Here is a 16,574-nt window from a genome sequence, read left to right on the forward strand (position 1 = left end):
TGTTGGGAAGAAAACCTTACATCATAGTGAATAAAATGCAAATGGGAGTATATTCTCATTATTTTCAGGAAGCTGATGAGGAATATGAGTAAAATGCTAAGCATTCCACCCAACTGAGAATCAGTATTCCTGCCATATTTGGAGTCTCTTACCATCATAAATAACCCCACTGCTTCTTTTCCTTTCATGGAGGCTGCTCCCTCCTCGCCCCATCATTAGAAATAACACAGACAGCTGGAGCATAACAAGGTGTCTTTACTGAGACAGAGGAAGTTGGGGTTTCCAGGGCAAGTGGAATGGCCACCATTTGAATGGGCAGAAGTCCTGGAGATCGTGAGTCATCTGCTGATGGGGAGTTAATGCTTGTTGTGGATGAGAGGTGGAGGGATACGGATATCCTGGCCTCTCTCCAGACGCCGTTCACAGTCAATCAAATAGTTTACTCCATCGATGACCAGTTGTACCAGCTCCACCTAAAGGACACTAACCCTTGATCTTGCTTCCCATAACCTGAGTTTCTTTCTTGAGCACTGATTTGCCTCCTCTGAGAACTCATTTCCAATTGCCTCCCCACTCAACCTGAATTTTATTTCAGATTCTGTTACATTCTTGAGACCCAGTCACTGTCTTATCTCAACCCCCACAGACCTATACCTCTCCTTACCCTAATCCCTGTAGACCTCACCTCTGACTTGCCCAGTCGGTCCAAGTTAGAGATGTCAAAGATGCTGCCTGTGGCCGCTGTGTCCACTCCTCCAGTGCCACGCTTTTGGAGTCTTAGGTTCTCCAGGATTTTGGGGAAGCGGCTATCCTAGAAGGGAGATAGGGATTGGGAGCAGGGTCAGTAGAGGCAGAGACAGGTTCTACCTGAGAGGGCCCTGAACCTACTCGGAGCTCTTTCCCAGACCCTTTAGCCATAGTGTGTCTGGCTCCTTTCCCACTCCCTGATCCGCACACAGCCACCTTCCTCAATCACACCCCTCTCTAACCCCATAACTCCTTTACTTTGCTTAGCAGGGGCAGTTTGATGTGTACTCCTGCTCGAAGTCCAGTGCCCAGGTTAGACGGACAGGTCAAGATGTATCCCAAACGCTCATTCCACATGAACTCCCAACCGCGCTCCTGGATCAGCCGTTCCACCTGAGGTCACAAAATCTCTGTTAGTGAAAAATCAGAAATTTGTGGACCTTTCCTTAGCTAGACCCACAGAAACTCTAGAAATATGTCTAGAACCAGAAACTTAGGTGAAAAAATGACACTGCTCGGGTTTTAATTTTTATTTTTTGGGGGGGCGAAAATGGCTTGTTATTATCTTGCATACAAGGTAAGCCCATAAAATGAGATTGCAGAAAAATATCTTGTTTGTGGAGGAAGAGAAACTTGAGAGAATGATGCATTAAGGATGGTTTAGATGTTGAACTGAACTGAGAAAGGTTGATTAGTCAATGAGCTCTGCAAGCACAGATTATCTTTGCTTTGCTAATGAGCCTAGATCTTGGGAGGGTCCTTTCAGACAGAAAATGGGAGTGTAGGCTTTGCCAAAAGAAGAGGTAAGAGAGCTTTCTGTGGAAGTACATATCAGAAAGCAGATAAAAACTGTAGAAAATTCAGACTTATAGGTAGGTGTGGGGCAGAAGGAGGGATGTGGAAGGGTGTTTTTGTTTCATTTAAGTATCTTAATCATAAAGATGACTATTAGAGTTGAAGGTACAGATCTGCCAGAGTGATGAACCTGAAGACCAATGAAACATGAGTAAAGGGGACCTGGTTCATAGTTCAGAAAGTACCATGGCATAAAGGGGTATTTTATATGTTGAACAGGGGGAAACCCTTTCATCTAGAATAGTAAGAGCAGCCCTATCTTATTGAACATTTACTATTGGCCAAATACAGTGTACTTTATAAGCATTATCTTAATTAAACCCTCCAACAACCTAAAACTTAGGAAGTCTTATTATCCCAACTTTATAGATGAGGAAACTGAGGCATATAATTTAAAAAGTACTTCCCTATCCACTTACAGTCAGAATATATTATCTATTACTTGCCAAAAATAGTAGAAATTTCCCAGCTAGACTCTAAAAGGCAGAAGAGCTTTCTTTTTTCTTTTTTTTTTCTGTGACAGAGACAGAGAGTCAGAGAGAGGGACAAGATAGGGACAGACAGACAGAAAGGGAGAGAGATGAGAGACATCAATTCTTCGTTGCAGCTTCTTAGTTGTTCATTGATTGATTTCTCATATGTGACTTGACTGGGGGGCTACAGCAGACCGAGTGACCCCTTGCTCGAGCCAGCAACCTTGGGCTCAAGCTGGTGAGCCTTGCTCAAACCAGATAAGCCTGTGCTCAAGCTGGCAACCTCGAGGTCTCAAACCTGGGTCCTCCACATCCCAGTCCAATGCTCGTTCCACTGCGCCACTGCCAGGTCAGGCAAGAAGAACTTTATAAGTGCAAAATAGAACTATATGTATGAGAATATACAATAAGAATTGGGCTTAGGGCTGGCCTGTGGTGCCTCAGTGGATAAAGCTTTGACCCATAAAGCTGAAGTTGCCAGTTCAAAACTCTGGGCTTGCCAAGTCAAGGCACATATGGAAGTTGATGCTTCCTGCTCCTCCCCACTTCTCTCTCCCTTCTCTCTCTCTCTCTAAAATGAATAAATAAAATCTTAAAAATTTTTATAGGAATTTCTAACCTAGAATTGAATACGTAGACTCAGTCCATATAGGATTGAAGATTCAGTTCAACCTTTCATGTAGAACCACATTTTCCAGAACTTTCCAAGTCATTTTGTTCTTGACTTTCTGCCCATCTCCCTCCAATTCTCAATTTAAAACTTAGACTTGATACTTTAGCAAGAATGACAGAATCCAAAGTTGAGGCCTACCTCAGCTCAGAACTGGGTGGTTACACAGAATCATGAACACACCAATCTTTCACCTATCCTGACTCAAAAGTTTTCTTTATCTGCACACCCCACCATTCTATACCATATACTCAAGGTACTGACCCACCATCTGTTATTTCATTTTCAGATTATCTGGCAACTGCTTCATTTATTTCCTTAGAATCTGACATTCTCTCTTCTTACTCTTAGGGTGACTATATATTCTGGTTTCCCCTGGTCAGTCCTGATTTATACCTATTGTTCTAGAGCAGGGGTCCGCAAACTATGGCCCACGGGCAGCATGCGGCCTCCTGAGGCCATTTATCCGGCCCCCACCACACTTCCAGAAGGGGCACCTCTTTCATTGGTGGTTAGTGAGCAAAACACAGCGTCGCTCACATATAGTACTACTTCCGGTGACACGGATGCACGTGTCACAGCTCCAGAAGCGCGTCATATCACTTGTTACAGCTAGCAGTGACAAATATGGAACCGGATATTAACCATCTCATTAGCCAAAAGCAGGCCCATAGTTCCCATTGAAATACTGGTCAGTTTGTTGATTTAAATTTACTTGTTAAATATTGTATTTGTTCCTGTTTTGTTTTTTTTACTTTAAAATAAGATATGTGCAGTGTGCATAGGGATTTGTTCATAGTTTTTTTTTATAGCCCGGCCCTCCAACGGTCTGAGGGACAGTGAACTGGCCCCCTGTGTAAAAAGTTTGGGGACCCCTGTTCTAGAGTGATTGATGGTAATCTTTTTTACTATCAAAAGTGTCCTGGGCCTGATCTGTGGTGGCGCAGTGGATAAAGTGTCGACCTGGAAATGCTGAGGTCGCCGGTTCGAAACCCTGGGCTTGCCTGGTCAAGGCACATATGGGAGTTGATGCTTCCTGCTCCTCCCCCCTTCTCTCTCTCTATCTCTCCTCTCTCTGTCTCTCCCTCTCCTCTCTAAAACAAATAAATAAAAAAAAATTAAATTTAAAAAAAAAAAATAGTGTCCTGGGTTGGTTGATAAATTATATGATCGATTTGCATGTGCTAGCATTTGTTTTTTCCTTATGTCCCCCCCCCCCCACCTAGTTCCTTTGTACACTCTTCTCCAACCTCTTTGAGGCCTCGGCAGAACCTTTCAAACACTTTCTTCATGTTGCCACCCTTCTCCATGGAGATGACCCGTGTGTGATCCTCCTCATTTATCCAGATCAAGAAGCTCTTCTCATTGTTGTGCCTGAGGGCAGGAAAGAAGGAAGGACAGGGATGACTAGATAGGGCAAGAACTGGGAAAGATGGACGGAAAGAAACTTATGTGGATATGGGGACAAAAGAGGTAAGGTAAGCCTCATACCAGATCCCACGAGCATCTGGCCAGTCTCGAGCCATTCCTGCTGCAGTCAGCAATGGGGACACAGGCTTATCAAATAGGAAATGGTCCTGGGGAAAGTAAAGGGACTTGGATTAAGAATTCTCACACAGTAGCCCCTAGGCCTCTCAAAGCCATTCTAACTCATCTGGCCCAGCCTCTCCTCTGACTCTTCTTTCCATCTGCTCCCCCCACTCAGCTCCCTCTCAAGGCCCCTCACATCAATAAGCTGCTGCTGCTCAGCCTCTGTCATCTCACTGAGCCGATAGTAACGACCAGCCAGGTCACCCTTCAGGCCACTTAGTGCGTCTACCACAACACGTTCCACCTCTCGTCGTTCTGCCCGAGTGCAAGCTGGAGGCAAACTGAGTCCCCGGATACTTCGGCCAGTTCTGACTCTTGAGGACAATACATACCTCTCATCAAAGTAGCCAGAACGGATCTGTTATATAAGAGAAATTACTATAAGTCACAGAAACACAGTCGATGGGAACAGAGGGCCTTGGGAAAGTCCTTAAGGACTAAAGGAGTCCTCATTGCATGCTGTCGAAGAAGCCCACTAGGCAAGCACTCCAACTGAAGAGGGCATTATGATCCCTCCCCCAAACTGCCCACCTTGTGGTGTGGTCATTCTCACCCACTTTCTCCTCTCCATATCTGCTATTTAAAACATAATTCTTTTTCCACACTAAGACTAAACACTCAGCAGTATAATGACCACGAGTCAGGAAATAATTAAAGATTGGAGAAACCGAACATTGCACATAAGGCGATGCAAATCAGAAGTGAAATATTCTATCTACCTTGCTGGCATCCAAGTCAGTGGTGTGTTTCATTGTCCGGGGGTCATATCCATTGTGCCGCTCTTGGATAACAGGGTCAAACAGCTCAGCAAATACCTGAGGAGGAATTAAGAGGGAAAAGGTGGTTAAGAAGGGGGCATCCCCTCTCAAGATTTAAATGTGGATTGATTTCACAGGGTCAGAAAACATAAATACAGATGGTACAGTTTCAAATATAAGTGGCGGGTTTTTAGGGGAAAGGAGCTGGGATTACTGGGAAAATGAGTTGGATCACCAGGGAAACTCTGGAGGCCCCCTACCTCATAGGTCTCCTCATCTCCAGCTACCATGCCCACAGTCTTGATGAAAGGGTGGCCGGGGTTGTCCACGCCAGTCTGGATACACTGATCTAGCGTCCAACCAGTGGGTGTGGTCTTGTCGCAGAGCCGAGCATAAACTGCTGGGGTCAGGTGACTGGCCATGCAGTTGTTGTGCTTTCGGAGGTCTGGGTACTCAGCACTAAGGAAGGGGTACCCAGTAACCACGGAGGGAGAGCACAGGTGGCCTAAACCCAGTGCAATCAGCTAGGAGCTGTCCAGTTAGCCATGTCTGGCTATGCTCCTTGGGAGGAGGGGAGATTATAGGGAGGCTAAACCTTGGTAATCTCATTAGAGAGTTTCAGGGTCTATTCTTTCCCAACAGTTCTAGCTTGCTCTGGCTGGCCAGCTCAGTTTCATCAGATCGGCTCAATTCTTTCATTCCATGAGCAAAACATTAAGAATGGGGGAGGGGAAAGAGTAAGGAGGAAAATTCAGGAAGTAGGGGATAAGAAAAGGAGATGAAAGGCATCAAAAAGGATGGTTACTGATGTCTCAGTTAGGGTTTTGGACAGAGTGGGTATAGCCAAAACTTACAGGACAAGAGCTGGTCTTGGGGACAAGGTCTATAGCCTACAGGTCCATAGAATGCTTTAGCCTTATGGTTTTAGCTTCCACCCCCACCCCTCTGAGTCTCCAGACTGTACAGCACTCTACCCAGAGCCTTCGTGATCATAACCCTTCTCTGTTGCTCAGTCCTCATCTCCATCCCCATCTTCGTTCCCATTACCACTTTCCCGGGGTGGGGGTGGGGGCTCAGACACTGATACCTCGGGGGATACAGCCTCCGTCGTTCACTGGCGGCTCGTACAGGTTCCAGGCGGAGCAGAAACCCAGCAGCTAGAGACCCAGCTCCAGCCAAAGCCAGGAGCTTGAGCCCCGGGCGGGCGGACAGCAAGCGAGAGAAGGGACCAGCCATGGTTGAGGATCCTGCTACGGAATGCTGGAGCAAGAGCTGGATCAGGGCAGAAACCGGGAAGGAGGATGCAACCAGGCGGACTGAGGGCCGGAACTGGGTTCAAGGCTGGAGCCGAAATCGAGCCCGGAGGGAAGTCTGGAGTGGTAGCGGGTACCAACCAGCCTGCAGTAGAGACGCAATGAACTAGCGGGTGGGCAGGCGGGAGGAAGAGAGGGAGGCCCCAGCCGCAGTCTCTAGGGGTGGGGCTCGCTTAAACTCCGCCTTCCCGCCTGCCAACGCGCTAGGTGTGCGGAGACAGAGGTGGGCAGCCCCCGCCAGGTAGATTAGGGGGACTGGAGATTTGCACCCCAGGGATGAGGCTGCCCAGATTTCAGCACCAAGTAGAGGAACAGCACCCAAGGGGTCTGTCGGAACACCCTTCCCAAGCCTCTCGGTTTAGCCCGATTCGTCACTCCGGAGGGTTGGGGCGGGGGGAGTGTGTGTGTGTGTGACATTGCCCAACGTCTTCTCTGCTTTCAGCCTGCCCCAGCAACCTCTCCGTCTTCCCAGGGTAGGAGGCCGTAGGGAAACCGTGGAATAAACACAGATACCAGAGGAAGACACGGAGAAAGCATAGAGAGGCAGAGATTGTGAAAGACGCCCGCTGGTTCAAGGTCACCTTTTCCTTAGAACCAGGAAGAGGACCAGGGTGTTTCCCTTAACACCTGTGCTCTCCTTACAAGGTTGAGAGGACTCAGGGAATCATAAATTCTTAACCTATCTATGCTATGTTCACCAACCTCGCCCCTGCCCCTTAATCTGAAGCCCTGCTTTGTGCTGCCTACACCTCTTAAGATCCCCCACTTTTTTTTTCTGTCATCCACCCTCCTTCCCATCCCCTATTTCACCTTTGGTCTTTTACTTCTCACAGTCTTTTCCAGGCTCAGACCGTTTGTTACTCACAGCACTCTCTCCGAGTAGTCTTTGCAAGTTTGCCTACCTGTTGGTTGCACTGCGGTGGGGCTGGGGTTGGCAGGGAATTGTTAGTTTCCTCTTCTTCCTCTCCCTTCTCTGTAGCTCTCAGTTCCTGGTCTGGAGTGTAGTGTGGGTGAGGTAAAGGGTGTGGTGAGATGATTGGGTGTAGGAATGAAACAGGCAGGCACAGGTCTCCATATACCACAAGTGTTTCTTCTCTTGGCTCCCTAATGCTATTTAATCCACAGTGTAAGGGGGAGTGGTGTCACGGGCATAAGATTTCTAAGGAATTTCCACCTTCCTTTTGGTCCTCTCTCCTCCTCCCTTTCCTCAGATTTAAGAGGGCTCTGTTCCCACAGCTCCAAGTATGACTTGGGTGTGACTTGACTTTTGTCCTGGCAGAAAGGAGAATAAATGTTGGAGCTAAAATAGACACGAGGCTTCATTCAGTATGGAGGTTCGGTTAAGGTTGGGTAGACATGGTGGTATAAATCCCTTCCCTCAGCTGTCTTGGTGTACCCACAAGACAGTAAGATACTTGAAAATCTTAGAGGAGAATATTTGAGAAAAAAAATTTCTTTCACATTGTCCTCTGGTCTCAATGATGAGACTCCACTCCACCCCTATACTCTCATTCACTTTATTCCTCTCAGGTTTCCCTGTTTTCCTTTTCCAGCTTTCCTTGTTTGTGGGTATCCTTAGATGCCACCCACCTCTCTTTTGAGCCCATCACTTAACTTCTGCTAGTCAGAGAGAAATTATTGAATTCTGCAGTTGAAATGTGGTCACTCTAGGAGAGATGCAAAATGTTACCTGTGTTGTAAGGGCTCAGGATTGAGAAATAGCTATGAGTAAGTAAATATAATTACTTGAAATGGTGTACATTTACCCAGATAAAGGAGGGAGATAATTTTCCGGAACAGTATGGTTATTTGATTGAAAGAGTGGTTACCAACATTAAAGAGGTAGGAAGCAGGAAAAGAGAATTACAGAACGAAAAATAAGACTTGCCTAGAGGAGGTAAAGAAATCACTTAAGTTTGGAAAATAGTTGCTCAAATTTAAATTTAAATAATAGCTCCACTGAGAAAAGATATGTATTCATGTAGCTTCTTATTCCCTGTGAGCCTCTGACAGGCACATAATGTATTAATACTAATTTTAAAAATTTATCTTATAGCATATGGTAAGTAATATATATAGTATTTAATATATTTAATAATTATTATTATCAATAATGTTTAGTATTTACAAAACACTTTACAATTACAAGGAACTCCTGTATGTATTATTTCATAGAATTTAATTGTTCCAATGAATGACTAGAGACTGACTATACATTTTCAGGAGGATGAGAAAACAAGTTAATTACCATGCTTTAATAACTTGTATGAAACCTGACCAGGCGGTGATGCAGTGGATAGAGTGTTGACCTGGGACACTAAGGACCCAGGTTCGAAACCCTGAAGCTGCTGGCTTGAGCATGGGATCATCGACATGATCCCATGGTCTCTGGCTTGAGTCCAAGGTTGCTGGCTTGAGCAAGGGGTCACTGGCTCAGCTGGAGACCCCAGTCAAGGCACATATGAGAAAACAATCAATGAATAACTAAAGTGCCATAAGCACAAGTAGATGCTTCTCATCTCTCTCCCTTCCTGTTTGTCCGTCTCTCTCCTTCTTAAAAACAAAGCAAAACAAAACAAAAACTCATATGAAGGGTTGGATTGGTGGAAGGGATAGAAGCCTGAGCATGAACTAAGACGGTTATCTATTTCTCTTAGGGCCAATACTTAGAATCATCTCTACCCCATTTGGCAATCCTTGGGGTCAGTAGAACAAGGCACCTGACTGAAAGAGTGATAAGATTCCCAAAGGGCACAGAGAATAAAGAAGGAACTTGAAATTGTCTTTTTTTTAGAGACAGAGAGAGTCATAGAGAGGGATAGATAGGGACAGACAGACAGGAACGGAGAGAGATGAGAAGCATCAATCATTAGTTTTTCGCTACAACACCTTAGTTGTTCATTGATTGCTTTCTCATATGTGCCTTGACTGTGGGCCTTCAGCAGACCGAGTAACCCCTTGCTCGAGCCAGTGACCTTGGGTCCAAGCTGGTGACCTTTTTGCTCAGATCAGATGAGCCTGCGCTCAAGTTGGCAACCTCGGGGTCTCAAACCTGGGTCCTCCGCATCCTAGTCAGATGCTCTATCCACTGTGCCACTGCCTGGTCAGGCTGAAATTGTCTTGATCAGAGAAATCTAAGTGAGGTTGCAAAGATAGTAACAATACAAACATACAAAATGCTTTCACATATGCAGTAGCCTGAGTTAGGTAGGCTTTTAATCATACTCTTTTACTGATGAGAAAACGGAGGCCGAGGGAAGTTCAATGACTTGTCCAAGTCTGCACAGCTGTTAATGGCAAGGTCAGGAGTCAGACAAGTTTAGAGGATAGAGAGCAAGCAAAGTGAGGAGATGGGAATCAACTTGTTGAGTCTACCATGTCCATCCATTTACTTGGCTCCTCCATACATATGTCTCTCTGTTCCTTCCTTTAACTTTCTGATGTTTCTTTTAAAAATTTTTTCTTTTGATTTTAGAGGAGAAAGAGAAAGAAAGGGAGAGAGAGAGAAGCATCAACTTATTGTTTTAGTTAGTTGTATACTCATTGATTGCTTCCTGTGTGCCCTGACCCTGGTAGAACCCTTGATCTCTGGTGCCCCGAGTCCATATCTTATCCACTGAGCAATATGGTCAGGGCCTGTTTTTCTCTTTGTCTCTGTTTTTGTCTTCAGGTTTTTTGTTTGTTTGTATGTTTTTTGCAAGAGACAGAGACAAAAAGAGGAACAGGTAAGGACAGACAGGCAGGAAGGGAGAGAGATGAGAAACATCAATTCTTCGCTGGGGCATCTTAGTTGTTCATTGATTGTAAGGTAACCAATCATCCTCCTTTAGGGAGGACAGTCCTTCTTTTGTAAGGTCGTCCTCCCTCAAATAGTGTCCTCCCACATGTCCTTTTTTTTGATATTGGAAGATTAATCTGTAAATGTCCATATTGGATCGATGCAGAGTTGATCCATTGCGTGTAATGACATATTTGTATTTGACATGACGATTCGTCAAGGATCAGTACAGTGTGACGAGATGCAATTATGAGAGCCATGCACTCTGCACGGGAGACTTTGAGAGAGCTTGAGTTATACCAAGCGCACAAATGACTTTGTGTACGTCTTACTGAAACACGACATGGCACATATGACATTGTAGACTCACGATTATTTCTTTCTCAGTGAATATTCAATCATAGACAGGTAAGCATAATTCATGTTTTATTAATTCATTATCTATTTAATAATATCTATTTAATCATCTATTTAATTTTAATAAAATGTATAATTTTATTTACAAGTATTTTCCCGAAATTCGAGTTTTAAAGTGGAAATCTAACCTCAAACCATATCTGTTAATAACGCATTTTGATTAAATAGTTGCATAAAACAGACTTTTTAAATTAGAAAATGATAAATACACCCGAATATCACTCCAGATTAGTGGTTTCGTTTGATATTTAGTTTTACTACATGAGTACTTTTTTCTTACAATTATTATTAAAAATTAATAGGCATATAAGCATAATTACAATATAAAATACTACAAATGTTTTTATTATGCATTTATCATATTATAGTGTATTATTGTTGCAATGAATGTTTCTTTTATTTACAATATTGTTTTCTTCAATTTGTTTTTGTCCTCCTTTTCATTGTAAAAAAGTTGGTCGCCTTATTGATTTATTTACCATATGTGCCTTGATGGAGGAGGGGTCTCCAGCTGAGCCAGTGACCCCTTGCTCAAGCCAAAGACCTTGGGCTCAAGCCAGTGACCTTGGGCTTCAAACCAGCGACCTTTGGGCTCAATGCAGCCACCCCACGCTAACACTGGCAAGCTCAGGGTTTCAAACCTAGGTCCTCAGCGTCTACTCCCAGCTTGGTCAGGCTTGTCTTCAGTCTTTCCTTCCCTCGTCCGTACCTGTTGAAACTTTAAACTTATATTTATTGGATCTCTATGTATATCATACCCCGTTTTCTAATTTATTTAAAAAAGAAAAAGAAGACCTAGTTTTATTCCTCAAGGAGGTGCAATGGCACAAACTCTGCCTCTCCCTCTGCATCTCTCTTTTACCCCCTTCTTACTCTCACTGGAAAATGTCTACACCAAGCATCTGGATTGTGGCAACGCAGTCAGAAATCCGAGGGAGCATCAGATTGCACTTCCTCCACAGAGCCACTAGGGGCCACCCTCCCCAGCGCAGAAGCGCCGGCCAACGCAGCCTGACTCTGTTGCCAGTGCGCGCCTTCCGCTGATTGGTGGCACCGCAGAGAAGTCACGCTTTGATTGGGCTGCTGTCAGGTGTCACTGCCGGCAGGTTCGGTTGCGCGAGCTCAGGGAGGCGGGTGAGTGAGGGCCGGGGGCGGTGGGGGAGTGGCTGGGGGCTGGGGGCGGTATCTGAGGGGGTGGTCTGGGTACAGTGGGGTTGGTTGGTCCTGAGGGCCGTGGTTACTCCCAGCTGGGGGCACCTACGGAAAGAGACCTAGCCGAGAGGCCTCAATGTCAGCGTAGGGAGAGTGAGCGGGGCCGGTGGGGGCGGGCAAAGGCTGGTGGAGTCGGGATCTGAGGGCGGTATTGGTGCCCGCGACCTGTGTGAGGAGAGGACCGAGCAGGGGGTCGGCGAGAGAAGAGACGCGCGCGTGTGAGGGTCTGCGTGAGGGGAGGGGGCAGCGTAGGAGAAGGTCAGGGTGGGGAGCCCGTGAGCGCAGGAGTGGGAATGGAGGCAGAGTGCAGAACCAGCTTGAGGAAGGGGTGGTTGAAGAGAGAGGAAAAGGTGAGTCTGGAGTGGGGTAGAGTGAGGCAAGTATGGGTCTCAGGCAGTCTTTGTGGGGAATCACTGAGGGTTCCATTTAAATGTGTTACCAAGTGTGGTGACACGTCTGAGGGTTTGAAGGACTGTTTAATGCCGGGGAACCTGTGAGTGAGAGGTTGGTTCGATTACTAATTGGATTAGTTGATCAGTTATGGGAGTGGTTAGGGCAGTCAATGAAGAGCCATTTCAGCAAGTTGGGGAAAGCAGGCGGTATGAGTGAATTGATAACTGAGGACGAGGGCATCAGCGCAGTTCGTCAGTGTCAGAACAAGGGTAGGTATGAAGGGTTAGGAAGATTGTAATCCTGCCTGCACTCAGTATTGACTTCCCCCCTCACACCTGGTGGAGTCCTCCGTCGAGCGGTGGGGAGGACCACTGCAAGCAGCCCTAAACTCTTAGGCATATAGAAGTTACACAGCTTACCCCTTCTCCAGGTCCAATTTAACATGGATGTTCCTGAGAAGATTGCCCACCTTCCCCTTCCTTTCTCCTTACTTACCAATCTCCTCCCTCCCTTCCTCCCTCCCTTTCTTCCTTCCACAGGGATACTGGCCAGCGTAGGACTGCCCTTTAACCTAATGTAGAGTCTGAAGTTTTCTTTCACAACGAAGTATTGGGTGAGAGGGAATGGGAGACAAGCACAGGAAACAAGGGAATGGCTCTTGCAACACCACGTTAAGCCCTAGCTTCTCCCAGAGGTACATCTAAATAAATCCTGGCTTATTTCATAGCTATTTCTGTCAGGCTTCTATTTTTGCTTTGTTAACTGTGAATTTAGACCTCTCACCTCTTGTGAACAGACTCTCCTTCCCCCTTCTATTATAGAGTTGTGATAGAATCTCAAGAGCATGACTGTGTATATTCAGTAGAAAACCAGGAAGGACTCAGTGGAAGAAAGGGTGAAAGATTAGGAATCTTAGACCTGAGAAAAAGCACCTGCTTTAGAGAAAGGATAAAGATTGCAACAAAATTTTACTTGGTTAAACTATGCAGGGACCTTGGGCATGCCACAAGTCATGGAAATTGGGTCAGGTCACTGAAAGGGAATGAAAAGAAATAGCCTATTAATCAGGAGGGGAAGTATATGTATAAGGCCTGCAGTGCACCACTGAAAATGTTAAATCTGAGGAGAATGTTGTGCCTCCTGGGTGGTTGAGCAGGGGAGACAAACGGATTGGTAAAAACTGGAAAGATTGAGGTTTAGATAAAGGTTAATTGTAACTTTCTAATCAAAGCTGCAATTTGTAATAAAAGTGTTTTAATAAAAATACAGAAAGTAATTATTATTGAAGACTTAAAATGCTATAAGGCTAAATTAATCCATATACTTAAGGAGTTTGTGGCTTTCCTTAGTCATCAGTCAGCACTTTTGAGAACTTTTGCAGAATGTGGAAAATTACTGATGTGTGACTAAATTGTATTTTTTGGGGAAAAAAGTAACAAATACCCGGAGTCTCACAGATTAGTATTAATAAAGGTTAACCTTTTGTATATTTGGTTCAAATTGTTTAAATTGAAATGAACATTATAGATAGGGTTGTGAAGTTCCATTTGCATTCTCTCAGTCCCATTCTTCTCTCTCCTTAGAGGTAACCACTATCATGAATTTGTTGTTTTTCTTTCCAGTCTATTCTTATACTTCTAGTTATGTATACAGCCATAAACATATGTAATATTTTTTATTTACACAATGGAACTGTGCTACTTGTATTTCTATAGTTTGCACTTGGAAGCTGTTCGTGTTGTTTGAGTCATTTTTTTATTGCTGTTAGTCTGTTATTTTATTTATCCATTCTTCTACTTGTGACATCTGAGTTTTTAATTTTTCCTATTACTAACAGCGAGTTTATGAGCATCCTTGTACAAGTCTCTACAGCCGGAATTCTCAACTTTAGTACTACCAACATTTTGGACTGGATAATTCTTTGTTGTGGTAAAATATCCTATCCATTTTAGAATATTTCACAGCATCCCTACATCTCCTGACCAGATGCCAATAGCACATCCCAAGATGTGACAACTAAAATGTCTCCTGCAAATGTCCCCTACACAGCATATTTACAATTGATTAAGCACCACTACTCTAGGAGTATGTATGCAGAATTAGAGCTGCCAAGTTGTTCTGACTCAAGTTTAAGTCTTAAAATAATCTCACTGATCATAACTCTAGGCTGGATTTTTTTCCCACTGTAGCTCTGGTGTGAGGGACATTGGCCTAGACTAGCCTTGGGTCTGTAGTACCAGAGGTGGTGGAGAAAAAAATTGAAATTTCAGTTTGAGCCTGACCAGGCAGTGGTGCAGTGGATAGAGCGTCGGACTGAGATGTGGAGGACCCAGGTTCGAGACCCTGAGGTTGCCAGCTTTAACGAGGGCTCATCTGGTTTGAGCAAAGCTCACCAGCTTGGACCCAAGGTCGCTGGCTTGAGCAAGGGGTTACTCGGTCTGCTGTAGCTCCACGGTTAAGGCGCATATGAGAAAGCAATCAATGAACAACTAGGGTGTTGCAGTGAAAAACTAATGATTGATGCTTCTCATCTCTCTCCGTTCCTGTTTGTCTTTATCTATCCCTCTCTTTGACTCTCTCTCTGTCTCTGTAAAAAAACAAACAAAGAAATTTTAGTTTGAGAATGGGTTGGAAGCTGTTGTGTGGGTGCCTGTATCCTCAGTCTCACAACTGGCATCAGATCTATTTCCTTGAACAAAATTTTTGAACTTGGGTATCTGTCTTTTAAGGTGGAGCAGATGAAGGAGAGGCAGGGGGATAGAGAATTTTAATGTTTGGATAATACTCAGAACATAGAGTGCCTTAACTAATTTTTTTTTTAATCCATGGCAGAAATGAAGATAGGGGATAAGGGCAAAGGCAGCTGATCTCTCTCATTCCTCTGACCCCAAATTAAATCACTGAGTTCATCACTAACTGTGGGGAGGTAGAGAAGGACTAGGAACATATTGGAATGGATTCAGAGTTTGAAATATCACTATTTTTTTCTCATAGGAATCGACAGTAACCTTCCATGAGGAACTGCCTTTCCCGTTTGCTACTGGAGTTAACGGGTGTTTCCTGCTGGCAGAATCAGGGACATGCCAGCACTGTAAGGGTTATTAATCTATTGATCCTCTTACCAGTCAGTCTCACAGTTGGAGGTGGGGTGAGCTGGGAGGAAAAGGGAGAACTTGCTTTTCTTTTATGGATCTCTAGTCATTTCAAGTCATAGCTCACATGCCTCCTTTCCTGTTTATCTTACTTACCATAGCTTTTTTTGTTTCCCTTAGTTCCCTTGTGCTTCCCTCTTGTTTCCTCATCCCCATCCCCCACCCCACCTCCTGTCATGGGGCTTGGATTCTGAGCTAATGAGATACCCTTCACTGCAGAACGGGATGAGTGGGTGCTCCGGCGGGGATGTGGTCATTGCCGGCCGGTGAGAGCGAGAGTGCCACAGCCCACTTCTTCCTTGGAGCTGGAGATGAGGGGCTGGGCACCCATCATATAAGCATGAGGACAGAAGAGAGTGACAGTGAGCTCCTTGAGGATGAGGAGGATGAAGTGGTAAGACTAGAGAAAATGATATAACTTGGTATTGGGACCCCTGTTATAAAGAATCAAAATTCCATTTGGATGAAGACACTTCATTTATTCTTTTCAAAAGCATAGACTTCCTCTCATAAACAGTCCCTATCCTGATTAAGGGGAGAAGGAGTGGAGATTGGTTGGACTGCCTCCCTTTGAAGCCCTTCCCTATTGCCTCATGGCTATTGGTTCTCAGGTTCTTCTGCCTGAGCACACATTTCCTACTATGGAAAGATTCCTGTTCTGTAGGCAGTAGGAATCCCTACAGGGACCCTAATCTAGACCTAAGGTAGGAGACTTTTACCCCATAGGTCCAAAGTCCTGGCAAGAAACTGTGCCCTAAGGAGATGAGACAGTATTCCCTGATAGGAATGGTCCAGGTGGGAAGCTCCCGAATTCCTGACAGCACTTCCTCTCTGTAGCCTCCTGAACCTCAGATCATTGTTGGCATCTGTGCCATGACCAAGAAATCCAAGTCCAAGCCAATGACCCAAATCCTAGAGCGACTCTGCAGATTTGACTACCTGACTGTTATTATCCTGGGAGAAGATGTGATCCTCAATGAACCTGTAGAAAACTGGCCATCCTGCCACTGCCTCATTTCTTTCCACTCCAAAGGTCAGGGTCTGTAAAGGAAAATGAGAAGGAATGGTGTTCAGAATGTTGGACTGGGAGATGAGGTTCTTACTATCAGATAGTAAAGAGGCCTTTAGTTCTCCTGGACATACTAGAGAGCCGTGCAAAAGCATTTGCTTTCCCTACATTTTGGGGGAGTTGCTGCAGGTAGTGAAAAGTTCATAT

General features: G+C 44.9%; 2 protein-coding genes across 26 annotated transcripts in view; one reads left to right on the plus strand and one right to left on the minus strand.

Annotated features, from left to right (window-relative positions):
• Nucleotides 1-235: 235 nt before the first annotated feature.
• LOC136335517 (creatine kinase U-type, mitochondrial) lies at nucleotides 236-7,588 on the minus strand. The gene is made up of 10 exons (XM_066276720.1): nucleotides 7,309-7,588; nucleotides 6,181-6,491; nucleotides 5,354-5,552; nucleotides 5,055-5,150; nucleotides 4,472-4,693; nucleotides 4,237-4,322; nucleotides 3,996-4,119; nucleotides 1,006-1,140; nucleotides 686-811; nucleotides 236-473 (listed from the first exon to the last, which is right to left on the minus strand). The coding sequence occupies exons 2-10, from the start codon at nucleotides 6,327-6,329 to the stop codon at nucleotides 357-359; spliced, it is 1,254 nt and encodes a 417-aa protein (XP_066132817.1). The 5' UTR covers nucleotides 6,330-6,491; nucleotides 7,309-7,588; the 3' UTR covers nucleotides 236-356.
• A 4,072-nt stretch (nucleotides 7,589-11,660) lies between these two features.
• Nucleotides 11,661-16,574, plus strand: part of PPIP5K1 (diphosphoinositol pentakisphosphate kinase 1) — a 47,945-nt gene continuing 43,031 nt past the window's right edge. For 13 of the 25 annotated variants that reach the window (XM_066276749.1, XM_066276761.1, XM_066276760.1 and 10 more), the window contains exons 1-5: nucleotides 11,661-11,735; nucleotides 12,746-12,900; nucleotides 15,201-15,297; nucleotides 15,578-15,752; nucleotides 16,196-16,391. In XM_066276749.1, the coding sequence (XP_066132846.1) occupies nucleotides 15,606-15,752; nucleotides 16,196-16,391 (343 nt within the window). In that variant the 5' untranslated portion in view covers nucleotides 11,661-11,735; nucleotides 12,746-12,900; nucleotides 15,201-15,297; nucleotides 15,578-15,605. Of the gene's footprint in view, nucleotides 11,736-11,873; nucleotides 11,907-11,977; nucleotides 12,038-12,140; nucleotides 12,164-12,342; nucleotides 12,476-12,745; nucleotides 12,901-15,200; nucleotides 15,298-15,478; nucleotides 15,753-16,195; nucleotides 16,392-16,574 lie in introns of those variants that run through there. The other 12 variants (XM_066276766.1, XM_066276772.1, XM_066276773.1 and 9 more) reach the window with 9 other exon arrangements.

Source organism: Saccopteryx bilineata, chromosome 4 (genome assembly GCF_036850765.1).
Source record: "Saccopteryx bilineata isolate mSacBil1 chromosome 4, mSacBil1_pri_phased_curated, whole genome shotgun sequence".
NCBI lineage: Eukaryota > Metazoa > Chordata > Mammalia > Chiroptera > Emballonuridae > Saccopteryx > Saccopteryx bilineata.

Excerpts from the sequence above, each read along its gene's own strand:
- LOC136335517 (XM_066276720.1), bottom strand. The coding sequence starts at position 6,329 with ATGGCTGGTCCCTTCTCTCGCTTGCTGTCCGCCCGCCCGGGGCTCAAG. Across the intron at positions 5,553-6,180 it reads CGGAGGCTGTATCCCCCGAG|TGCTGAGTACCCAGACCTCC; the intron begins GTATCAGTGTCT and ends CCCCTTCCTTAG. Across the intron at positions 812-1,005 it reads AACTGCCCCTGCTAAGCAAA|GATAGCCGCTTCCCCAAAAT; the intron begins GTAAAGGAGTTA and ends TCTCCCTTCTAG.